We start from the raw sequence: 26,740 nt of genomic DNA, 5'->3' as shown, positions 1-26,740 counted from the left end.
AAATAAGAGATTACGTTGCTATTTTTCTAAACTGTTTGCCACTTGGGACAATATTTTTATTGATATCAGCATCTGAACAGAAGTTTTAAATAATAATATCAAATAAAATATCTAGGCATAGAAAAAAAACATGCATATAGTCCCTATTTTGTGATGGTTTGGCTTCAGGACTTTATAGGTTTACTATGGAGAAAAGCTATATACTTTAAGTCAAAATGATCTTTGAGTTGTTCCCAGCTAGTGATAAATGATACAGAACTGCTCCTTGATCCCGGGCGGCACAGGGGCTCAGCTTCCAGGCACACATGATCCCCTACAGTGTACAGTTAAGATGTCCAGCCAGGGAAGCATCCTCAAAGCATTTTCAGTTCCAACATGAACAACTATGGTGAGTCCATCAGGAGGCACCCCATCACAGGATGAGGATCGTTTGCACAGTGCTTCATCCTTGATTTAATATTGGATGTCTGGGTTGCACAGTTTACGTTTGTAGTAAAGGGGGTTATTATTGTTCTTCTATGTTACTCTGTTCAAACTGTACATAAGCACAGATGTAAATGTCTCTCAGACAACTGGGGTATAAACTCTTTGAAGACAAGGCAAAACTTAAGTTAAGTAACCCATATGTAAAAGGCTTGGAAATAGTCTTTTTTTTTTTTTTTTTTTTTTTTTTAGGTGCTACAATATCTGCAGATACATATGGAGATATTTTGTGAACATGAATTATCCTAATACCAAACTAATTATTCAGACATCTTACACACAGATCCAATACTGTAATAAATGTCACAATAGGATTATGTTTGGAATGTCTGTGTGGGATGTTCCATGTCTGTAGCAAGAGGGAATCTTCACAGTTGGGCTATTTGTTTCTCCATGTAAGCCTTGAGTGCACTCCTCTCCCCGACCAGCAATGCTTCAAGTATCAGTGGCTCAGATTCCCCCTAAAGAATGTGGTGGAACTGTGTAATCTGAGACTGGGGGCACACAGGGCAAGCAAGCGTCCTTACCTGGGAGAGCTTATGCAGCTCTCTGGTCTCTCCCTTTTCGCTGTGTAAGGTGTACACTGGTGTGTACTGTACCAAACCAGAACACGTCCCATAATCTTCCTCATTGTCCTATACACGAAGAAAAGTAGAATCATTTTTATAAAACTCCATTTTTAAGCTAATGTTATTTCTTTAATAAGGTTATCTGTTAAACATGAAAAAAATATACTATAGGTATCATTTTAAAGAATATGCTAAGGAAGAATGATTTTCTATGGTGTGATCAAATTAATTTAAAAACTAATCCATACCTTAACTAGTTGAAATAAAATTTATATGAAGATAAATGCTCACTATTACTACAATAGAATATTTTAAAGTAGTTTGTTTTCTTTAAAGTAAAAATTCAGGACACAAATTATTAAGAAAATTGCAAGAATGTAATTTGTAATCAAACCAAACACATAAATATAGACATATAAGCATTCATATGATATCTGGAATAGCCACAGATTCAAAAATCAAATTATCATACGAGATCTTTTACAAATTATGAATATTCTTCAATGTAGTAACTACCATTGGGATGAACCTATAAACCCAAATGGTGGCATTTTTTATTAATTTTTGGCCCTAAGATTTTTTTTAAATGATCATCTTGAAGCAAGATCTTCAATTGTAGTACAAAGGCAATCAAATTTATAAAAAGATACATCCTGTAAGAGAATCTTTGAAGATCTCCACATTCTGTGATAGGATACTCAAAGAATACAAGGGGTTTTCAGTCGGTGCACACAGGACAGATGAGAGGTAGTTACCAGAGGACTTGTTATTAGAAATACACTTTTGAACAAAGGAAGAACATAACCTAAAAGCCACTAAAACACAAATCTCACAGTTTGTAGATCAGAGGCTACAAAGTCCTACAAAATCGGGTGAAGTAGGAGGACCAAGGAGACCGACGCACCTTGTGCTTCAGCCTGCTCTTCACCTCCTTCAGGCCCAGTCTGGCATGGCTCTTTGCCTACAAGACGAAATGAGTGTGTCTGGTTTCTTATGCTTTTATTTTTATACACTGAGTAAATAGCCAAGTAAGGTTATCTCTAATAAGATTTGCCAACTATCCACATTTCTCATAAAAGAAGCAAATCATATTGTAACATTATTTCTAGCGAGGGCACCTAATTGCCATTTTATTAAGCCTAAACTTGTTTTAAGGGTCAATCTGCATTGCATACAGACACCAAAGGTTAACATTCAGCCTAGAATCAATCGAGTACCTAATCCCCATTATTAATTTAAAATTGTAACCAATGAGAGAGACAAAGTAAATCACAGCATTAATTGATTTGGGTAAATGTGTAAGCTTCAAGAAACTGAAGCAATTTTAGACAACATTGTTGAAGTGCTTTTTTAGAAATATACCACACAGGCATCTTAGGGAAGTGGTATTTCACACATAAATTTTCCAGCAAAAATTAAGCCACTGAACAATTTCATACTACCTTCACATTGCTCTATGATGTTAACTCGTGATTTGGTGTCTCCTGTAAATTTTAAGGTCCAACTTAAGAAAACGGGGAGCTTCATTTTTCTGGGGCTTTGGTGCCCTGGAGTTTTTACTCAAGAGTATTCCAGGTGAATACAGACAAAAGGAAGCCTCGCTTATCTTGTGTTTCCTGACTGTGTGCTGGGTGCCTAGCTACACTGCACTGTTTGTTGTCCCAAGATTACACTGCTCCCAAGACACCTCTTAAAAGAGTGATCCAGAAAGATTAAGTCTATATTGTCTAGATTCAAAACTGGGTTATATCCAGTTGTGAAACCTAACTTCTCTATTTTCAAGGAGTAAGGAAAAAATGATGTTTTAAAACACACCAATGTTTCAAGCCTCACCAAAAAGAGGACTGTTTTCACCTGGAAGACTTGAGTAAATAGCTGAAATAAACATGTCTCATAGTTTAGAAAAAGTAGCCAATTATAGAGAAGCTACGTAAACAAATACTGTCATAACCATTACATAAAAGTGGAGTTTTATTTGTTGTAACTTATGGTCAGAAAAGAAACTTCAGCATATAAGTTTCCAAATATGGACATTCCAGAAGGATCCGCTTTGGGTAAAAATGTGGCACAACATGATTATTCACATCTTCCAAACTCTTGACTCAACTCACATGATATTATCACAAGATAAACAGTATATTCTGAAAACCTGAGTTTTCCAGAAATTACTTTAAAAAATAATCCTTCAAGAGTAGAATTTTTAGTTGTGACAACATTACAGCCTTGCAGAGAAGGTTCAAAGTAAACCATCTGTGCTTTGAGTGGTGACATTTCCCAGGATGACACTGAGCTTCTTTGCTTTATTACTTTAGTGAGAAGTGAATGAAAGTGAGATGAACACGTATTTGGAAGGACAATATAATTGTGTGATCCTAAGGAAACTTACCAGAAGCTCATCATCAAAAGGGCCAATAGTAGTAGAAGTTTCTTGTTGTAGCTGCTGTTTTTAATCAATTTACAGATTTGCTGGTGTGAGTTTGTTTTTAGAGGCTGTGCCGTTGCATTGTGGGAAACCCCTCCCTTCAGATCCAGACTTACACCAACATCCAGGGACAGTGGTGGATACAGAAGGCTTCCCAGCAACGTTATAAGAAAACCAAAGAAACCTTAAAGGCTGTTGTTTCTAACAACACTATTACTTCTTTACACTTTAGTGTTACACAATTTTAGACAACTCAGAACAGCACAATTGTTTTTGAAGCAACTCTGTTGGTTAGCTTCCTTGCCATAAAATGTAACTTTTAAAGGACCTACTTACAACTCGAAGGGGGACTACATACCACAATCTTAAGGCATGATTAATAGTCCTTTATTATTATTTGAATCATACAAACATTTTACTGGCAATACATCTTAAAGATGGGTTCTTATAAAATCACAACTGCCCTGGAAGCTGTCGGAAACGAGAACACATACAACCACATGACCAGTGAGAACTGGCCCCTTAAGGAAATCATCATCTTTCGATCAGTATTTTCAGATGACATAAGTGACAAACCCTTATCGGAGCAAGGGAAGGGCTGCACTTTTTCCTAGGGGCAAGGACGTGAGTGGGGAAAAACTAGGTGAAGCAGGAACCTGAACAGAGACTCAGAGGTGAGGTGGTGTCAGCAGCTCAGTAAGGAAGGAATCGAAGTTCACAGCAGTGGGAATGATGTGAGCAAGGACAGAAAGTCAGAGCAACCATCCCTGAATGCAGGCAATGAGGGACAGCTAACTGGTTTTAGAGGTAAACTGAGGGATGGGCGGAGCCTCAGCAGACACAGGTGGGCTGGGCTGCTCTCCTGCCTTCACTGCAACAGTAAAGAGCACATTCTGTTACTTGTTTATTGCTGCTCCTGCGCCTTATTCTCTCAGCCAAGGGCAATGTCTGAGGAAACATGGAGAGCTAAAGCATCATCTAGTGAACAGATGACACCACCCAGTGCTCTGCTCATAGTTTCCTCAAGCAAAGAGGATATAAAATACCCCATACGCTTTAAACCAGCTTCCCAACTAGCATCTCCTGTGGACTGCTTCAAAACTAGCTAAACAATTTTGTTGATAATTTTAAAGTAAAAAAAGGATATATATATAGAGATAGATACATAGATAGATATAGATTGTATAAAGAAAATAACTTTTCACACAATATTAATTTAATAAGAAAGTTTACTTTGTTCAATATAAACTCTAAACAATTTGTAAAGCTTATATTAAAAAGGCAAACACAGCTATATCAACAGGTCAGAAGGGAGCAGTGCCTGCCGCCCCAGCATGAGCCGAGTAGGCGGTGGATGGACACGAGGCTGCATAGTGCTGGGAAGGCAGATTCTGCCTTCTGGAGCTCGCCTGACCTGGCCCAGTAGTGAGCTCCACACTCTAGTGGGAGACCATGTTCAACATTAAAGCCTGTAAAGCCACAACTGGTCAGAAACACTGAGGACAAGCACCTCTCAGCCCACCGGGAAGCCCACAGCACAAGCTCACAGCTGAGGCTCGGGAGCATCATGGAGACAGTCTAAGAGCCAGAGGACCAGGGCAGGATGTGTGCTGCAAGACAGCATCTTCTACAGACGACAGGGAAGCTGCACCCAGGAAATCACCACAATATGGCTGCCTAAACAATTAATGTTCCACCAGAATGGAAAAATTCTAACAGGGCTTGATTCCTAGAAAATGGGCTACTGGAAGTTAGTGGCAGCTGAGAGAGAAAGAGAACTTGTCTTCTCCAGAATGAAGATAGTCAAGCCCAAGAGGTTATCCCTAACCACACGAGAAACACCAAATGGACTCAGCAGGTTGTATTTATAACTTACATACATATATACTGAAATAAACACAAACTGCACATGCATGTAGCAATTCTAATTTAAGAATAGGACATGAATTTGAAGAGTGCAAGTCACACCAGAAGAACAAAAAGGAGGAGGAGGAGGGAAAGAAGGAAGGAAAGGAGGAGGGAAAGGAGGAGGGGGAGCAGGAGGCGGAGCAGGAGAGTGACACCAATACAATACTCATGCATGAAACTCTCAAAAAAGAATGTACAAAGTAGTTATACACTGACCTCAAGTAAATAAAAATGCCATTAGAAAGGAAAAGAAAATATATGTATGTATGCAAGCATGCACACAGGCATGCAAACACACACCATAGATGTCATTTCATCAACAGAAGTCTGAAGTTCAGAGAGCAAACTTACAAATTTGTAGGCTGTTCGCACAGCAGGAGTTGCTTTGGTCACTGCTGTGTTGAACAACGCGCCTCCTTTCTGAAAGAAGAGAAACATTTTTAAAGACTTGTGGGCAAACTGTCCTAGAAAAATGAGACATTGTCAGTAAGACAGAAGAATAATTGTAAGTTAAAGGCCCATAAGGTTATGTCAAGTATCTTTAATATTTTATATTTTATGATTTAAAACAGTTGAGATATTCTACTTGGTTCCTTTCAGTTGGTGAATAGCGTCATTTAAGAGTCATTTCATCGAGAGCTGAAATAAGAGTAATGTGGACAATACTAAATACAGTTTCTCAACAGAGAGAAGATGATGATCAGCTGGTCTGATGATGGGCAATAAAGATTTCATCTACGCACAATTATCTTCATGAAAGCATATCATACTCACAAATCCTCACCAAACCCTGCTACTGCACCCTGGTCCTTTATTTGCTTTCCGTTGCTATGACACTGATGAAAATCATCAAGAGAAATGATTGAATCCGTCATCCAGGTCAGCGTCATCATCAAAGGAAGCTAGGGCAGGAACTCAAGCAGGAAGCTCAAGGGAGGAGCATGGCTCGCTGGCTCACTTCCAAGCTCCTGCCTTTTCTACTCCTCCCAGAACCACCTGCCCAGGGTGGCACTGCCCACTATGGGCTGGTTCGTCAACCACTGATCAAGAAAATGTCACCCAGCCATGCCCACAATATGATCAATGCATTTCCTCAGCTGAGGTTCCCTCTTCCCCAAAGTATCACACTGTAAGAAACGAAGCAGCACATGGGTGTTCTCACCTATAGTAGAATACGCAGGCTTTGAATAAGACTTTTACTTCTGAACCAAACACTTTCATTTTAAATTTCCTTTATAGTTATCAACAAAGTATAAATGAAAAATACTTAGTGTGATAAAATATACACATTTTAAATTAAACAGTGTTATGTATAGCCAGAATACTTTTTGTGAATATTTCTCTACACTTTCTAGAGTAGAAAAGGTGTGAAACAAAAGGCTTATGCTTACCTTAACTGTATACACCCACTGTTGATATGACCGCGGGCTCCCTGGAACATATAAGAATTAGATGCCAGGGATAGCTGCTAAAAGGTAAAACCAGAAAACTCGCCTAGAAGCAGCATGCTCAGCAGTCCAGCAGGCCCCTTTACTGGCCTGTTGTAAAAGCAAGACCAGTGTGCACCATACAATCAGGACTCATACCAACAAGCACATGAACCTAAGGCATAAGTTCATATTCAGCTTTTTATAGGTTAGAGGTTTTCACCCACTAGATATGGTCTGCATTTCCCTATTGCAGAGTATGCGAAACAGGCAGTACCAACGAGAGGGACAAGGTTTCTGGTTGTGCCCTGGACCTCTACAGGGCAGGGTCACCGAATGGATGACTACTTCCATTAGCTGCCAACAAAATTAAGAACTGGGTATTTTAAATCCTGATTTATTGCCTCTTCAATGCCAAAATGCCTTCTCTAAGACTGCTTCATAACAAAACAGAACAGATCAAGTTATACAGGGACTCCTCATTCTAGTTTCAAAGGTGATTACCTTCTAAGGGAAAGGGGGTTGCTCAAAGCTGGGGCTCTGAAAAGAATACAAGTTAGGAAAACGGCAAGAGCTGGGAGGTTGGACATCAGGGAGGAGGTGTTGGAAGGCAGGCAGTAAGAGGGAGGGGAAAAATGGAAACTGGAGCAGGCTGGGTTACGTGGTGGATGAGTAAGAGAGTGAGGTAGAGAGGGAGCATGGGGGAAAATAACCAATGGGATTTCCTTTAGGTTAAGCATTTATTCCCTCAGATTAGAACATGGGAGTTGGAAATTTTAATTAAAATAAATAACTAGAATCAATACCTAAGTGGAATTAAATAGAGCACGCTATAATTCAGATACTGAGCAAGCCTCATGTCCTTCTATGAAAAAATATAAATACCCACCATATTCACTGTAACACTACTATTTCTAGTGAATATATAATAAAAATAAGATGAATTAACTATCCTATGCACCTTCATCTCTCCTTTCTTTCTGCGGTTTCTGGAATAGCAGTTATTACAGAATTTAAGTGTATAAAAGGATCACAGCTCTACCCTATTACTGTCACAAGATGTCATCTTCAATTCTACAAAAGCTACTAGCCCCACGGGTCATAAAGATAATGAGACAGCAGTTATGTAAATACTGCATAGATGCCTCAAGCAATGTGTCCATGAGCTGACAATATTTTGCTTGTCTGAGTTGAAAAGTAAAAAGGCATCATTTTAACACAAAAGTTCCATTGAAGCTGCATTTCTGCCCATGAGCTGAGGAACAGGAGCTGAATGAAGCCAAACTGAGCTCCCTTGCTGAGTCAGACAAATGAACTTTCCCAGGCTCAGTGCATGTCATGAAGAGCTGCAGTCTGCCAGGTAAGTCCTATGGCTGCCAAGCCCCTCTGCTCTTTGAGGAAGTTTTCTTCACACATTTACTTCTATGCTTTGTGGCAAACATTAGGTATCATTTAAGAATAAAAGTAAGGTGTGATACTTGCAGATACCTACTTACTTCTTTTTAGTTTCTCAAATTTAGTAACTATCCAGATGATTAAAAACCTGGCCATCAAAGCAAACTGACAAGTCAGAATAAACACAGCAAGACACGGAGGGCAGATACATTGTTCACATGGTTCTCACAACACACAGAGCAGTCAGTGTGCACTCAGCAATCCTACTCGGAAGAATCACTAAGACACTGGAGGACCCAAGGAAACATCTCCGCATGCCACCACTACACCGGAGAACATTTGCGGTCAGCACAGCAACTCAGACTCACTGCTTGCCCACATGATACAATAGCGGACATTCACATTTGGAAGACACTTTGGTTTTGGAACGGTACACTTCAAACTTTTCTAATCTTACTACAGTCGGTAAACCAAAAAGTGTAAAGATTCCCACCTAACACTCATTGAAACAGGAACTCCAGCATTCTGGGCTGCACAACACTGCAGTGCACTTTTACAACCAGAGCGTGTTCCACACTCAGACTCAGACACACGTGACACCGCAGTGCAGCTAGAATCTGTCCATACTTACTGCTTTCTAGCAGAAGCTACCATTAAGTAGAAAACTGGTAAAGGTTACAAATTACTTGGTTTTCTGTTATTTACTTTCAATAATACTGAGATTATTAGAGCCAATAACTACTAATTTATGAGACAACCTTCCTGCTTTGATAATATCACAAAAAAAAAAAAAAAAAAAAAAAAAAAAGCCCACAGCAGAGCTCATATAACAATGGTACATAAAACAGTGTACATTTAGGAGAAAATAACTGTGTATAATAGACAGAGATCAGAGACAGACATGGAAGTCAGTTATTGTCTAGGTCATTACTGTAGAAATTATCTTTACCTCCACAGAAGCCACCTGATGTGATTTCTTCTTCAAATACATCAGAGAAACCTCTTCCTGCATTAAGCTTTGCCAGTCGACCGTCAATAAACTAAAATTGAAAAGTTTCAAATGTTAACGTTTCATTTTTATAACATTAAAAATTACTTATAAATAGAGAAAAATGAGGGGAATGGGTAAAATAACAATGTATAAAACCATAGGAATAAAATGATTAACAATGCACCTAAAAGAAAACCTTATACTACATGTAATTTTCTTTATAGATACACCTAATACTGAAAGAACCCTTCTCTTAAGCTGTTGGCCAGGGCTAAGAGTGCTTATTACAGTTGCTTTTGGTTGTATTCAGAGGTAGAAGGTGAGTCCCTATTGCTGAAGACACCATCACCACAAGCTTAAAATCCAGGGCCAACTCGATGTGCAGTGACTTGATGTGCTAGGGGGTGATATCCAGGGGGTTTCTGCCTTCTTATAGGAGAAGGAGCGGGGAGTGGTGGGAGGAGCTATGGGAGGAGACTGGGAAAAGAGGTGGGGCTGATATTGGAATATAAAGTGAATAAGTAAATAAATTAGGGGAAAAGTAATGCATAATATGATGGAAATCATTCCAAATGTTATTAAAAAATAAAAAACAAAACAAACAACAACAAATACAGAGCCAAAGACCCTTGAGTTGGAACTAACGTGAATGCCTTCACCCTGAGGACCAGCTCTTATAGTATCAGAAGGTACCATGGAAATTTTCAGAGAGAAGCAACCAGTCTTACCTAGGTAGGGCCACATCAATAATGAGCATGGCACAGTAACCAAAGGGTACAGAAGTGGCACACAGTCCATGAAAACAACAGCTCTCAAATTGTTAGACTCGCACTTAATAAAAGGGAAATAGCCTACTATTGGAATCCTAGGTGACCACCAGCACTAGTAACATCATGGGAATTGGAAGAGAATGTACAGCCACTAATTATGAAAGCAGCATAATTCTTGACAAGCTATAAGCATTTGTCCTTACAATAACAGGTGAGCATAGTCCTCACTTCTCATAAAGGAAACTTCTCTTCAACAGATGGAGATCACAACAGAGAGCTACAAGCAAACAAAATGCAGAATTGTGGAGCCCAGTCCAAGTGGATAAATCCACAGAATACTCCCATACCTAAGGCCCGGGAATGTTGCAGAAGAGAGGGCAGAGAGTTAGTAAGAGCCTGAGGTTCAGCGAGTTTGCTGTGTGACTGTGTGTCTCTTAGTAATATTAGAAGCCACACCCATAACGTCTCACCACCATGACTGTCCAGATGCGAGGTGAACAAAATGGCAACAATGGACATGCCAAAGTAGATGGGGAAAGCGCAAGAAGCCCCAGCTCTACACAGGAAGTCCAGGCAACAGAGTAAAGCTGAAGCCCCAGCTCTACACAGGAAGTCCAGGCAACAGAGTAAAGCTGGGGCGAGAGCATGGCACTGATGCCCAGCGCACAGCAGGAACACAGTCTACTCTGCTCAGGCCACACAGTGTAAATGAACGCAGCTGAAGGGATGGAGAATATTCAAAAGATGTTAAAGGCCATATGTTTTTACTTTAAAGACAAATAACTACACTGATATACCATGTCAACCTTTTATCTAGAGATCAAAGTCAGTAATATCATGTTGGTATCTTCACTGTATACAATAAGTGATTAATTTAAAAATAAGACAGTTAAAGACATGTAAAATTTCACTTGCACATGTTTTAACACAGCAATATAAATAAAATTAAAGTAATGTAATTCCAAGGACTAAGAATCATTTTTTAAAATATAGGGTGAAAGGAAAATAATAAATTTAAACATTATATTACTTGCAAAGAGAACGAACTAAGGCATCCTTTTACAGGACTTAACTTGTTCTAAAAGATTATAAATTTAAGACTTTTTAAAAGGTTTTCCTTTTTGTTTATGAAACATAATCCATTCATTTTATTAAATGAGTTGAATAGTTTGAGTGAAAAAAGAGATAAATCCCAAACCTATCTAAGGATTGTGCACTTCTGAGCGTAACTAGTTTATGTAACTAAACTAGTGACTTGGGCCAAGAGAAATTAATCACTTGATAAGATGTCATGTGGTATCACTGACTTTGCAAACATCCTGTCAGTGAGAATCAGACACTTCTCAGTGTACACAGAGTAAGTGATGTTTTCAAATACACATATAAATTATACATGCAGATATACAAATAATGAAACTGTTCAGATATGTGGGAAAGAGTATCACTGGAGCAGAGCAGCACACGCAGTTCTCTGAGCTCCTTTAACAATGTATACTTCCTGGATGTGGCTGTGGGCATCCAGCTCTGCTACCTCTATCCCCACTCATAGTATGCAAGACACCAATCAGTTGGAGGTCTGCTGTATACAATTTTAAAGTAAAACGAAACAACAACAACACACACACACACACACACACAGCCCAACTAACTTGTTGAAAACACGGGTTCATAATATACTGCTTGAGCTATAGTGACTATTTCATTTAGCAAACATGTTATTTTTCAGATAACTGAAAGACAGTTTTAAATTAGTCTTTTTACGGCTAGTAATAACAAGTAATGCTGTCAACAGTGGCGACAGATATAACATCAGATAGCAATGAGTAGACTCATAATACAATTTGAAAGCCTGTTTTGAAAGATGGTACACTAAACTCTTATAATGGGATAAGCTGACATGGGGCTGAAGAGACAGCTTGGTGAGAAAAATGTTTCTAAAATTCACATGCATGCACACATGTGCACATGCACACCTATCACCACCACCAATAGCATCATCAACAGAAGCTGGGTTTTGAACAACATCTGAAGTTGTCCTCTGGCCTCCAAACATGCATACACACAGACAAGTACACTTACATGTATGTACACATTGATAGATGCACTACACACAGTTCTAAAGACAAGTGGGATTATATGTACGATAAGGAACTATTTCTATTCTACATCTTCAGTAGTGACAAGAAGTAGATTGTGTAAGCCCAGATGGCATAACATAAAAGTGACACAGGCTATGAGACAAACATTCTCAAGCAGTGAAAGTGTTTCTCGCTCTTCTTTTGGTGCTGGTATCACTAAAGTCTGTAGAAACATTTCTAAGCTTCACAACAGTTATTTCATAGGAAACTGGTATAATGTAAAGAAATTTTTGCTATAGAGTCATTTCAGCAAATAGTAATATTCACAAAAATCCAGCAAGAAAAAAAGGGTCATGAATTTGCAAAAGAACAAGGTGGGTATCTGTGAAGGTTTGAAGGAAGAGAAAAGAAGGGAAAATTATATAATTATAATAGAAAGAATTCAAAATACTATTGAGTTTCAAAATATAATTGAATATACAATTAACTGGGAAATGCAATACATTTTAGAAAATAGACATATGCAGACTTCCCACCCCACTCTGCCAATTTTTTTTTAACATATTGTTCTGGTCACATTCCCAGATTAGAGTTGGAATGAAGGGTCAGCTGACACGCTCTAAGAGACAGAAGTATGCTCTAGTGAATCCCGCACTTTGGTATATTTCCAGAATAAATCTAAAAAGTCCAAAATAAATCATTATCAACATTCCATTGCCTTTATAGTCTACACAGGATAGAAACATTTAATTGTAACCCACCTAACAAAAGTAAGATGTCAATAATTAGATTTCATGATTCTGATATTTAAAGCACAGTATTTCATTTGGGGAAAAACGTGAGAAATCACAGCAGTCAGCGATGCAGTTATTTATCAAGCGAGGTGGCTTGAATAAGAACGGCTTGATAGCACATTCCTAGGTTATGAAGCTCTTCCATAGGGTCAGAAGGGTGAAGAGGTGTGGCCTTGTTAGAGGAAGTGTGTGTGTGACTAGGGGTGGGCTCTGAGGTGTCTCTCTCCATCTCTTTCCCTCTCCGCCCTCCCTCCCTCCCTCCCCCTCTCTCTCTTGTGCTCTCTCTCTCTCTCATTATAGCAGAAAGGTAGTGGATCCAGATGGAAGGGGAGATGGGTGACAACTGAAAGTAGTAAAAAGAAAAGAAGCAGGCACATAATGTAAGAAAGAACTCTATTTTCAATAAAAGAGGAAATACATACTAAAAGCTTGGGCCTGGAGAGATGGCTCAGGAATTATTCTTTTCTTTCTACTGCAAGTTCCCCACTCACTACAGCCTAGGCAGATGATTTTGCTTCTTAATTTCTCCAAAAGAAAACAGATCAAGTAGAGAGAGAAAAAAAAAGGATACTCAGGAGAGGAGAAGAGTTGTTATTTTATCCCCTGATCTCGCCTCCCTAAGTCCACTTCTGAAGTTCCTACAGAAAAAAGCAGAGGAGCTGGCCGGCTTGCCTCCATGTCCTTCCAGACAGGCCTTTAATCACCATCTCCACCTCCACACCAGCAAGGCCTCTCTGTTATTTGATTAACACCATGAGCATCTGACAGGTTAGCCCCTTTGAAATTCTTTACTTACCAAGTTCTCCCTGCCCCAGCTCCTTAGCTCTCCCATGCTTTGACCTTGCTCATCTCTCTCGGATGTAACTGACGGCTATAAAAACACTAACTGTTAAGGACCCAGTTCTTTATTCCCTGTCCAGTTTTCTCCTGGACCGTGTTTATCTGTTTGCCTACCCAATATCTTACTGGAATATCTAATAAACATGTTGAATTCTGAAGCACAATTTTTGTAAGAACATTTTTATCCACAACAAGCTCATTTAAGTGACACCAGCACCTGTCCTGGTTCCTGCCTCAGAAAGCATATGATTATCTTTCTGTTAAGTCTTTTGAAATACTGCCTGCCCTCATTAAAACAGATGTATCAACCCATTCCACTGTCTGTTTCCCCATTGCTATCAGCTCTCAGCTGCATTATACAAACAGCCTGAATCTTTCCGGGGTTCTCCTTTGATTACCCCACTGGAGGGCACAGCTTATACTCAGATCACACTATTTGAAGTGATGACAGACATAGGTGAGTGTGAATGCATGCACTTACCATCTTCTGTGATATACATACAGACATGGCTGTGTGTGTGAATGTGTGCACTTACCATCTTCTGTGATGTAGATACAGACATGGCTGTGTGTGCAAATGTACGCACTTACCATTACTTCTGGTACTACCATTTCTCCTGTCTTGTCCTGCTCTGTTTATTTCTCTACAGTGCTTACAACTTTTAAAGCTCTACATATTTATTGTGTTGCCTCGCCCCTCCCCTTAGGAATGGAGGAGGGTCATCCCATCTAGAGCAGTGCCTTACAGGGCCTATTCACATATATTGTAGAATGGTGGAAAAGGGAGAGAAGGAGAAGTAGCTGTCTCCATCTTGTTAATGAGACATCAGGACACTGGAGTTTAAAGGCAGATCTGAATTTGTAAATTTAAAGGTAAGATTCAATAACCTGCCTGTTGGGCAAACTCTCTAGGACTCTGACAAAGGAGGACTGAGTGCTGCTTGAACTTTAAGGGCACCTTTTGTCCTGTTATGCTACTTGTCCTTGAATTCTTCTGGTGTGTCTTTATCCTCAGTTTTGCTGTATTTCGTTTAACACTGTGGAATACACACCTAATGCTGCAAGAGTCTGGAACCATCAGGACTACTCAATGTATGTGCTGCTCTTAGTTGCAAAACACATACCGGGAATAGCTACCATGACAAAGGTCAATACAAAACATGGAGAGTTATAACAATTTATTGTTTAGGTTAAAAGCTTTTTAAAAATCTCCCCAAATCCCTAGTTAACATAAAAGGAAAGTATTTGGCTTCTGACCCATTCCTTTCATCCAACAGCTTACCAAGTCAGGGAAAAGGGGTCATGTCATAAAATATGGTGAGCTAAGAATCTTGCAGATTTTCCATTTCTACACAGAACAACAAACTACAGATATCCCCCAGTGTATAATACTATAGCAGTACTAGTTTTGATGAGTTTTATTATATTCAACTTCAGATTGCTTAGATACTAAAATTGTCACAATATTTTTATCCTATTCCATATAGTAGATAGGTACTTTGCTGTTTTTAATTTATTCATTACTTAAATACAAGTTAAACAGATATTAGGGTATAGAAGTACTTAAGGCATAAACCATCATCCATATCATTCAAGAGTCTATAACTCAAAATGTCAAACAAAAGAAGAAATGTTATATGGCACAGGTCCAAACATCATAAGAGGAAAGGGATTATGAAAAGACAGGAGGCCCAAACAGGAAAGAGACTAAAGTCTAAAGACTAAGCAGGGGAAAGTCAGCCAGGGAGAGGACATTTAGAGCAGAAGAGACAATAATAAGAATTCAGGCACTATTTCATCCGTAGGTCATTCTTAGGGGAAGAAAGATCAATGGGTTCTTAGACCTTCTGCAGATAACGCACAGCCTAGACAAGCCATGAGCTGTTTAAACACTGCAGCTTGCTTTATAACTTCAGAAGCGGAGTAAGATTACATATGGTTACCTTAAATATTAAGACAGATTAAAAGGGGCATTAAAAAAGCACCCACTATAAAGTCAGTTTTAACAAAGCTTATTTTTATTTGCTTATATGTCATAACTCAATATTTTAGTCTTCTATAATAACTTAGTCCCAGAGCATGAAGACATGACATAATTGTCACAGAATACATGCCAAGTATCTCATTATGGCTAGAGCAAAAGCATTTGGCAAATGTAAAAGATGAAAAAACAAAAAAAAAAAATCAGTCTTTTTGTTCTATAGAGGAGCTTGAAACATTAAGCTTAAACTACACTGTAGACCAGAAAGAAAGAAGAGAAATGAATATTCAAAGAGATAAATATTACAAACAAACTTTCTTTCAATAATAACAATTTGATAAAATTGTTATATTACTAAAAAACAGAATTACTATTTTCTTGGGGTTTGATGGTCATACGAAATTTTCCCAATTCAATTCTTTATGTATTTATTTAGTGCACATTATCCATAATTTTGGTTCCCCTTAGATGATACTGAAATTTTCTTTATTGAAATAGTAATCTTTCTTACTAATCAAAGATTCTTCATTTATCCTTTATGGTGGTTAACACAGTAGTTTATGAACATATGTAAAAAAGTATTACAGATAAATTTTTCTCTGACTTAACAGTGACCACAGCAGCATTCTGTGAGAGAAACTCCAGGCCAACATTTTATTCGGATAGGCTCTCGATCTTAGGGAAGCTCATAATATATTAAGAAAAATAAATCCACTAAGATGACATTTCAGTTCTTAACATTTATGCCCTAAGCACAAGGGCATGCATGTCTGTAAAAGACAGTACTGCAACTTAAATCATATATTGACATTTACACACTCATAGTTGGAAATGTCAACACACCATATATTCACCAACAGGCAGGTCATCCAGACAAAACCTAAAAAGAGAAATACTAGAGCTAACATGCTATAATCCACATGGACCTAACAGATACTTAGAAAACATTTCATCCAAACACAAAAGACTATACCATCTTTTCTGCACATCATAGAACTTCCTCCAATTGACCAGTTATGTGAATGCAAAGCAAGTTTTAACAAATACAGGAAAATTAAAATAATTCCCTGCATCCTATCAGACTACCACAAATTGAAGCTGAATATCAACAACAGAAACAACTGAAAGCTCACAATCTCATAGAAACTGAACAACTCTCTACTGGTGAAAAGTGGGTCAAGACAGAAATAAAGAGAAGAATTAACAACCTTCTAGAATGCAATGAAGATGAACACACAGCATGCACACACCTATGAACACACAGCATACACACACTATGAAGGTGAACACACAGCATACACACACTATGAAGGTGAACACACAGCATACACACACTATGAAGGTGAACACACAGTAAAACCATTACCCCGAAACCTAAATCAAATAAAGAATCAACAAAGAAAAGAAATCCTATATGAATAAAGATGCAAAAATACTCAATAAAATAATAAACTAAAGCCAAAACTACATCAAAAAAAATTATCCACCGTGATCAAATTATTTTCATCCCAGAGATGTAAGACAAAAGACAACTAAAAAGGATCACAGGAATACAAATTGGAAAAATGGAAGTCAAAGTATAATTTTATATAATATAATGCTATATTATATTTCACAGTATATATGATATCATAGTATACATGAGTGACCCTCAAATTTCTACCACGGAACGTCAACAGTTGATACACATTTTGAATGAAGTGGCAGGATACAGGCAAACTAAAATAAACAAATAAATAAACAAACAAATACTAGCATCCCCCCTCTATACAAAAGACAAACAGACTGGGAAAGAAACCAGGGAGACAGTACCTTTCACAATAGCCTCAAATAATATAAAATATCTTGGGGGTAACTTTTACCAAACAAGTGAAAGATCTGCATGACAAAAAATTTTCAACTCTTTTAAGAAAGTCAAGCAGATGTCAGAAGAAGCAAAAGAACTCCTATGCTTGTGTACTGGTATGATCCCACAATAGAAATGGCCATCCTACCCAAGGACTTTTACAGATTCAATGCAATTCCCATCAAAATTGCAACAAAATTCTTTACAGATCTTGGAAGAACAATTCTTAACTTCATATGGAAAACAAAAACCCAAGGACAGCTAAAACAATCCTGACTGCTAAAATCTAAACAAGAAATGCTAATATTACCGGCATCCCTGATTTCAAGTTGCATTACATGGTTTCAGTGATAAAACTGCAGAGTACTAACATTAAGATAGACTTGTCAATCAAGGGAATCAATCTGTAGACGCAGACATACATTTATACTCTGATGAACACTTGATTTTTGATAAAGAAGCTAGAAATACATACTGGAAACAAGACGGTACTGGTCAACAGGGTATCTACATGCAGAATGCAAATAGATCCACATTTACCATTCTGCACAAAACTCAAGTCCGAGTGGATAAAAGACCCCAAGATAAAAGCAGACACCATAACCCTGCTCAAAGAAGCAGTGGGGAACACTTGGACAGCCTTCTGGTCAGGACAGAGAGCAGAGCACAGGCACTGAGCTCAGTGACTAGGGATCTTTCCCATGAAACTGAACTGCTTCTATAAAGCAAATGGCACCATTAGTAGGACAAATCAGCAGCCTATGGAATGGGAAAAGAGTTTTACTAATTCTATATCCAATAGAAGTCCAAAATCCAAAATTATAAAGAAATCAATATCAAAAAACAATCAACCAAATAATCCAATTTAAAAATGAGGTACCGATCTGAACAGATTTCTCAACAAAAAAATTTCAAATGGCTTAAGAACACTTAAAGAAATTTTCAGCATCCTTAACCATCAGGGAAATACAAAATCAAAACTTCTTTGAGATTCCATTTGTTGAAATGGGTAAGATCAGGAACACACATGGCAGTTCATGCTGGTGAGGGCATGAAACAATGGAAACATTCCTCCACTGCTGAGAGGCAGGGGCTAGAGGTGGGAACTGCAACCTTGTACGGCCACTACAGAAATCAAAATGGCAGCTTCTCAGAATATTGGAAATTAATCTGCCTCAAGATGCAGCTATACCACTCTTGGGCATACACCCAAAGGATACTTGCTCAACCATGCTTACTGTGGCTTTATTTATAATAGCTAATAGCAAGAAATGGAAACAAGTGAAGGTAGTTGAAATTTAAGTATTTAATGTGATTCTTACTGACATAAAACAAATGATCAATATATTTTAACAAAATGGAAAAAAACACAGGCTTAGGAAAAATACTGCATATTCAATGACATAGGGAGCTAGGGAACTTAGAGAACAAGGGAACTTGTCACAAAGGTGGAGGCAGGTGTGCACAGGAGACAAATCACACAGGTAAGTGTTACTACTAATATAAAGACATCAGATGTACAGAGTTTTATCTATAACCTCTGTCCTCCAGAGACCGTGAATAAAACAGAAGGTACTAACTGTGGGACAAGCATGTTGCTAGACACAGGATGGGTTCTAAGTTGTGGGTTGTGGCTCTGTGTATGCTCAAGTACAAATAGGGTCAATTTAAGTGAATTTGTAACATCTTTACAAATTATAGTCAGAGGATGGTAATTTTAGCAGTAACTTGTTTTAGATGTTTTGATTTAACTGAAATCTTCCCTACCATGTTCTTCAAGTGAGCTAGCACTTTCATAAGCTAAAATGTTTTTATTCTTCTTTGGGAGTAAAGGGTAGGTTGTCTATGAAAATTAGAGATTCTTAACTATTAATCAGATTTCCTAACAGTAATCTACACTGCCAATCAAGAGGACCTAAAGCCATGGAGAGGTCTTAAAGTCATAAAATAAACCTAGATTTTTAGATTGACATGACAAACTCAGCCATGATCCTAAGCTTGAGAAGTACATAAGCAAAGAATCTTTTTTAACCAGTAAATTTAGCAGCAAATAATATACCAAAAATTTCCTTATTATATTAGTATAGTATTAAATAAATCCAAGATACTTAAAATATGGCTTAACTCTTCATGAAGCTGCAATGTAGAGAAATATGGTGATGTCAAAATCATGAATTTGAGAAATGATTCCTGGAATTCCATCCAAATTTATTATCTAAGCAGGAATTAATGTGAATGGCGCCCACTGTTGTTCATCTGAGCCATGTGTTTATTTCATGGTATCAGGTACTGTAAGAGGTAAAGGTATCTGAGGGTTAGTATTCAAGTTCAACTCCCTTCACAGATGTGGAAACAGAGACCCAGAGGGATTTACAAGTGAAATGTCAATAAAAACTCAATTCATCAGAGCCTAATCTGGGGACATGACCAAAAAAAAATGCCTTCATAAAATACCAAAATTAATATTGAATATAAATAGCCAATAGTCAATGCTGATGTAGCAACTGACACTTTGTTAATGAAACCACTTAGCTTCAGGCTAGGCTAGGAGTGCAGGGCATGTTAATAATCCTAACAAGTTTCTGAGAACTATTTTACAACATGCTTGTCACAGTTTATGATAGCTCAGTATTTATTCCAAATTTGCTGAGTAAAAATTTTGTATGTGCTCACTACGAAAACTATATCAGCTTATACTCAGTTATCAGAATGTGATAGCCCCACACTGAGTATGTGAGTATGCACCAAGCCATAACCCTTAAACTTTTTTTTGTTTTGTCAATTAGAGTTTTCAAAGTAAATATATGATACTACAATTAAATAATAAGCCAAAAGGACTTAAATGGCCCCTCTGTACCTCTGCTTTAGTTAGGGATTCCTGTCCTGGGAGAAAACACGATGGGCAGAAGCCTGGGGAAGAAAGGCTATATTTCTTCTACAGCTTGTACTCCATTATCTAGGAAGGAGTGCAGGAATTCCAGGACGACCCCTGGAGGCAGGAGTGGATGCGGAGGCCACAGAGAAGCGCTACTTACTGGCTTGCTCAGCCTGCTTTTTGAGAGCACCAGGACTCCAGGACCGAGGGGGCTGTATGCACAATGTGCTGTGCTGGGCCCGCTCACATCCATCACTAAGAAAGAACCCTACAGTCTTGTCCACAGCCAATCTTATGGAGGCATTTTCTCAATTGAGAGCTCCCTCTCAGACATCTCCAGCATGTCTGAGGTTGACAAAATACCTAAGCAGCACAAACAACCTCTCTCTACAGAAAAGGCCAATCATGTCAGCTTGGTTCTCGCCCCATGTTTTTATCACATTTTATCATAAAGCATAGTCATCTGACATAAATATAATGTTTGCTTATTTGGATACTTTATAAAAGAACTCAACACACAAATATGTACAACTTGGTGATACTTCTTTCATTTTCACTTTTTTATAATTATTTCCCTGATATATTTCCCTGTAGAGTTCTTCTACATTACAATTTATTCATTAAAAAGAAAATTCCCAGGCTGGAGAGATAACTCAGCAGTTAAGTGCACCCACTGATCTTCCAGAGGGCCCGAGTTCACTTCCCAACATCCACTCTGGAGAAGCTCACAGTCTCCTGCAAATCCAGCTCCAGGGCATCTGTCATTCTCTTCTAGCATCTGTAGGCACTGCATCATGTGCATCTAAAACAAATAAAGAACTCCCTTTCTCTTTTTCTTCTGTTTTATGACTGATATTACATGTGGATATAAGTCCCGGCTTATTCAATTGGATTTACTGAACTTTGCAAATCAATGACATGGAGTATTTCATTGGCTCAGTTCTTGAAACTAGTGTCTCTGCTCTCTTTTCTGTCCTACTTACTAGAAGTACATGGGATGTGGACCTTTTTCTTTTATCTCCTGACTTCCTACTTTATCTACTGTTTATCTCTATGCACTGTATTCTGGGTGGTTTCTATTTCATATAATCCTTCAGATCAAAGAATCTCTCTGTACTTAGATCTAACCTAGATAAGTATTTCCTTTAACTTCAGTGATGATATTCTTCTTTAATGTCACTGTTATAATAGGGATAGAACTCAGGCTGTCAAGTGTGGTAGCAAGTACCTTTACCCCAGAGTCATCTCAACAGCCCATAAAACATTTTTAATAATGGAATGTGGTATAGCTTCTTAATAGATTACACACAGGCGCACACACACACACCCTCAAGTACAGCCTACTCAGTCCATGCACTGCTACTCAGATCTATGATTTCAGGACCGAGCAATGCTGTGCTCCTCCCTGGAAAGGAGGAGTGCTCTCCCCTTCTCCCCCTCCAGCATTTCAACAGCATACATGTTTCAAGAGTCTCCACCACAGGAGCAAGCACTACAGGGCATTCTTCTTTCTACCATACAAAGACAGCCTCTTGATTCAAGAACGACATTTCTCAAGGCATGTTGATGTTTAAACCTGGATGTAGTCTTCGGCCAGCAGAAATGCACTGCATGGCAGCGTTCCCTGTACAGAGAAATGAGAGTTGGCTCACCTGCTTAAACAGCTGGAGATTAACTGCAGTCTCCAGGAACTGCTTCATTACACTTGAGCGGTGCTTCACAAAGCTCTCCTCACAGAAGGTGATGGGCTCGCCCTAGACAGAAGCAAAGATTTTCAGGACATCAATAAAAGGTCAACCAGAGAGAACTAGTCCCTTTAGGACACACAGAGTGTCACAGGGTGTATGAGATACAAAATCAACAATGGCTCCTGCAGAGCCACGCAAGCCTGTAGGAGCAGCCTTCTACTGAAAGGCCTGTGCAACAGGCCTCCTCTCGGGAAGCCCTGATGCTCTTAAAACTGCTCAACCTCAGCCACTCAGAAAAGAGTATGCCACTTAAGTGCAAATGTTTAACATCGGTAGCTTGCCTTTTAAGTATAAGAAAATCAAGTATACTTCAACATTTGAAAACGTCTACAATTACTCTTCTTGCTCATTAGATATTTTTAACATTTTTTTCCACATCAGATTTATTCAATGTTGTATGTGATGTCTGAGTATTTTGCCTGCATGTATGTATGCTTGATTCCTTTGGAAGTCAGAAGACAGCGTGAGATAACCTGTATATGGAGTTATGGGTGGTTGGTTACCATCAAGTGAGTGCTGGGACTTAAAACTAGGTCCTTTGTAAGAGCAGTCAGCGCTCTTAACTGCTGAGCAACCTCTCCAATCCCAACACCATTCTTGCTTGTAATATGCTGCTTGTAGAGACTGTTGTGTGTAGAGACTGTTGTGTGTAGAGAATGTTGTGTGTAGAGAATATTGGTGCAGGCTCTTGTGTGCAGAGAATGTTGTGTGCAGAGAATGTTGCATGTAGAGAATGTTGTGTGTAGAGACTGTTGTGTGTAGAGAATGTTGTGTGTAGAGAATATTGGTGCAGAGATTGTTGTGTGTAGAGAATGTTGTGTGTAGAGAATGTTGTGTGTAGAGAATGTTGCATTAGAGAATGTTGTGTGTAGAGAATGTTGCGTGTAGAGAATGTTGCATTAGAGAATGTTGCATTAGAGAATGTTGTGTGCATAGAATGTTGTGTGTAGAGAATGTTGCATGTAAAGAATGTTGTGTGTAGAGAATGTTGCATTAGAGAATGTTGTGTGCATAGAATGTTGTGTGTAGAGACTGTTGTGTGTAGAGAATGTTGCATTAGAGAATGTTGCATTAGAGAATGTTGTGTGCATAGAATGTTGTGTGTAGAGAATGTTGCATGTAAAGAATGTTGAGTGTAAAGCTGCTTCCAGATTTTGCCAATTATATTACTCAAAATCCCTGCTTGGTTTTCAAATAATGAAAAATTTTATAATTGTCTTCTCTTAATGACTGCAAATACCAATCCTGACTCCCAGTTCTGGATTAGGTTCCACTTGGCAGTGACATCTTTGAAGTGTCTGAGGGGTACTCTACCAGAAGCTCCATCTCTCACCCACACGGGCTCACTCTCCACACCTACAGAGTCATCCCTTCCTGGCCGATTCCTCCCAATGCCCATCTCCTAACACTTCCAAAGTCCACTTAGCAGACTCAACATACATACAATAAGTGATTATGTTTCATGTGCAAAATGAAAGTGAAGGCCAATGACAATTCACTGACAAGAATAAATTTTGTAACAATACTTATGTTGTAATGAAACATTAAAATCATACTAGAACTCTGAAAAATATCAATTATAACTTAATTTTTAAAGAGACTCAGTGCTTTGAATATAGGAGTCTGTAAGTAAAATGATAGAAATTGGCTCCGGCACGGATAAAAGTAATGACTAATAACATTGTGAATCAACTTTTGCCTTCTCTGGTGAAATTAATGACATCATGACTGCCAATTCAAGTGAACAGTGGCAGGTAAGCATTAGCATAAAACCTAAAAGTTAGACGAAATCAAAGGTTTGGTTTCTGTGGGTTTGTCCACATTGGTCTCATTGGAAGCACTCATCCCCATTCACTTATGGCTAGTCAATACACAGGCTGTGCTCAGGAGATTCCCTTCTGCAGAGCTCTTGGGCAGCACTGCTAGTACAGAGGGCTGATACAAACTGAGGGAAGGCTGAGATGCTCTACCAAGTATTGTCCTAAGCAAAATCTCCAGACAATGACATCACAAAAATGACATTACATACTTTACAGTGATTTTTGACAGAAAAAGCTATAGAAGATCTCTGATTCTTATACATACAAACTGGATGAGTTTACACAAATAATCTCTGGGTAAATGAAATAGGCCATAATTACTACTCCCATAAAATTTAAGGATGCAAGGGCAACCAAACAAACAAAAGCAAAAGGAAAAGTAAAGACAATCCTGTTAAAGAGGCACGTACTGTATTCATAGCACTAGAGCCAGCTTCATGGCTACTTACACTGGAGTAGAATAAATGCTGAATGAGTCAGTGAATCAATGAGTGTGTGAATGAAAGAAACTGGAAGTTCAATAAAACTTAGAGTAAAAACTTACTCTTTGAGAACTTCAGATAACAGAGACCAAAGGGCCCTTAAGACTTCAAAGAACCAAACTCACTTTTTAAACTTTCATTTGAAAGGACAACGTCTAAAGAAAAACAAGAACAAAAATGAATGCCTGAACACGGAATGTTAGTGCATAGGCATCTTGCTCAGAGCCACTCAGAGACCACTGCACCTATGGCTCCTAGGTTCCCAAATATGTCTTACATAGGTAGCAGAAATGGGTATCAACCATGTGGTGCTGGTTTTACAAATATACAGAGTGGAAAAATTATTAGATAAAGGCTTGCTTGCACCAAGGAAGGTCTCAGAAAAAAGTAAAGATAAGTTGTTATAGCGTTGACTCCACTGTAGCCTAAGATGCAATGAAGGCGAGGTATAGAAATAGCATATCTCCTAGGGAGAGCTGCAGGCCCTGATGGAAAGTGGTAGGAGAGACTGAGTGTTGTAGGTAATAGGCATATTGGGAGGGACCCAAACCTTGCTGGTGCCAAGATAATAGCACCACTAGCCTACATGTGTCAGACATGGAGCTTCAAGTTTATTGGTCACCCCTGCTGTTTCTTTCTTTGATCCAGAATTTCCTACAATCGCCCTTCCGTTTCAGAATGTGAACAGTTATTCTGTTAAGCTGTGTACTGGAAATGTGGAGCTTGTTTTTTACTTTTACAGTGGGCCATACCCATCAGTTGAGAGACTTTGCAATTTGGGCTTGAACAGTCTTTGAACTAATAAGACCATAAAAACTCTGGAGCTATATTAAGTGTTTTGGAGCCTTATCAGAGAGCTGTGAACTCTGGGGGCTACAGGCAGCATTAAATAGTTTAATATAAAGCCCAACAGGCTCATTTGCTTGAACAGCTCATCTTCTACTAGGAGTGCTATAGTTTGAAAACCGAAAACTGTTTGGACCTGAGACCCAGCTATCAGAAAAGGGTCAGAGCAGGCTGTGTGGGGTTCATTTTGATTCAAGCCCAGCTGTTTCCTTATTTATAGACTATGAGGAACTTCTGCAGCACGCATCCTTGTCGTGGGTTGCACCACTACTTCCACTAGGCCTCGCTGCTAAAAAAAAATCTTTCATTTGTAAGTTGCTTCTGTTCTTTATTTCGTCATAGCAAGAGAAGTAAGGGCCTGTGCAAACAACACAGAAAATAGAAAACAAAATCACTAAGATTTCAGTTTGCATGAAGTTATAAAACTCCTCTGTCCAGATTCAAACCCAGATTGAATGGTTCCCAGGTCTTATGTTCTTATGACTTTCTCCTAGTCATACAGCACCTGTCTGATGTCATATATTTGCATTCTTTTAAAAAAGTTAACTTGTTGCTGGCTAAAAGAAAAAACTAAGTATCTTGTATTTTGTGTAAGTCTCTTTACCATAACTACACTTGGTTCTATGTTTTTCTTTGTAAGAAAGAGCAAGAGCAATCAATTTTCAATTGTATAAGCATGTTATTTACAATGCTTAAGACAAAATGCCATAAGAAAGTTAGAATTGCTTCTCAGACATCTTAAATGCTTAATTTTAAAAATATGTTACATCAGGCTGGAGAGATGGCTCAGTGTTTAAGAGCACTGACTGCTCTTCCAGAGGTCCTGAGTTCAAATACCAGCAACCACATGGTGGCTCACAACCATCTGTAATGAGATCCGATGCCTCTTCTGATGTGTCTGAAGACAGCTACAGTGCAATTAACATATAATAAATAAATCTTTAAAAAATGTTTCATTTTAGAAATGCTTGTATACAAATGTAGTATTTATATAGAAATACATAAATTATTCTGCTGGAAATTCCCTCAAAATCTACCTCCAAGCAGTACCAAATCCATCTCTACCTCCATAACATCTTTCAGATTTGGACTCCTGGTCAACATTGATGCTATTCCCTGGAGTAATTTCTTCTTTCTTCACTAAGAATGAGAGTCATAACCGCCTCCATTCTCACTCTGACTTAAAATTAGTATTAGTATCAAAACTGAACTTTCTGCAGATAGGTGGTGGCTCTGTAGTTAAGAGCATTTGCGCTATCTGCAGCACCCACAGGGTGGGTCTCTACCACATATAACTATAGTTGCGGAGAATCTGAATGCCTCCTCTCACCTCTGAAGGAATGAAGCATACACATGCTGCAAAAACATTCATATACATAACACAAAATAAAGTTTAAAATTAGTACAACTTTCTAATGCTGGGCTCCTTGTTGTTAAGATATAAAAATACATTATTATTCATTAA

The 26,740-nt window shown here is 38.5% G+C and overlaps 1 protein-coding gene across 3 annotated transcripts in view; it reads right to left on the bottom strand.

The window, feature by feature from the left end:
* DENND1B (DENN domain containing 1B) overlaps positions 1-26,740 on the bottom strand; it is a 213,453-nt gene that overhangs the window by 54,358 nt on the left and 132,355 nt on the right. For all 3 annotated transcript variants that reach the window (XR_013975047.1, XM_080917652.1, XM_080917653.1), the window contains 6 exons: positions 22,032-22,133; positions 9,154-9,244; positions 6,774-6,814; positions 5,734-5,802; positions 1,957-2,013; positions 1,011-1,118 (listed from right to left, as the gene is read on the bottom strand). Coding sequence is in view for 2 of the 3 variants with exons in the window: in XM_080917652.1 (XP_080773778.1) it covers positions 1,011-1,118; positions 1,957-2,013; positions 5,734-5,802; positions 6,774-6,814; positions 9,154-9,244; positions 22,032-22,133 (468 nt within the window). In the remaining variant the exon portion in view is untranslated. The remainder of the gene's footprint in view (positions 1-1,010; positions 1,119-1,956; positions 2,014-5,733; positions 5,803-6,773; positions 6,815-9,153; positions 9,245-22,031; positions 22,134-26,740) is intronic.

This window comes from Micromys minutus (genome assembly GCF_963924665.1).
Source record: "Micromys minutus genome assembly, chromosome: 6".
Classification (NCBI taxonomy): domain Eukaryota; kingdom Metazoa; phylum Chordata; class Mammalia; order Rodentia; family Muridae; genus Micromys; species Micromys minutus.
Note: the sequence above shows the minus strand (reverse complement) of the source record. Positions and strands in the feature narration are given on the sequence as shown.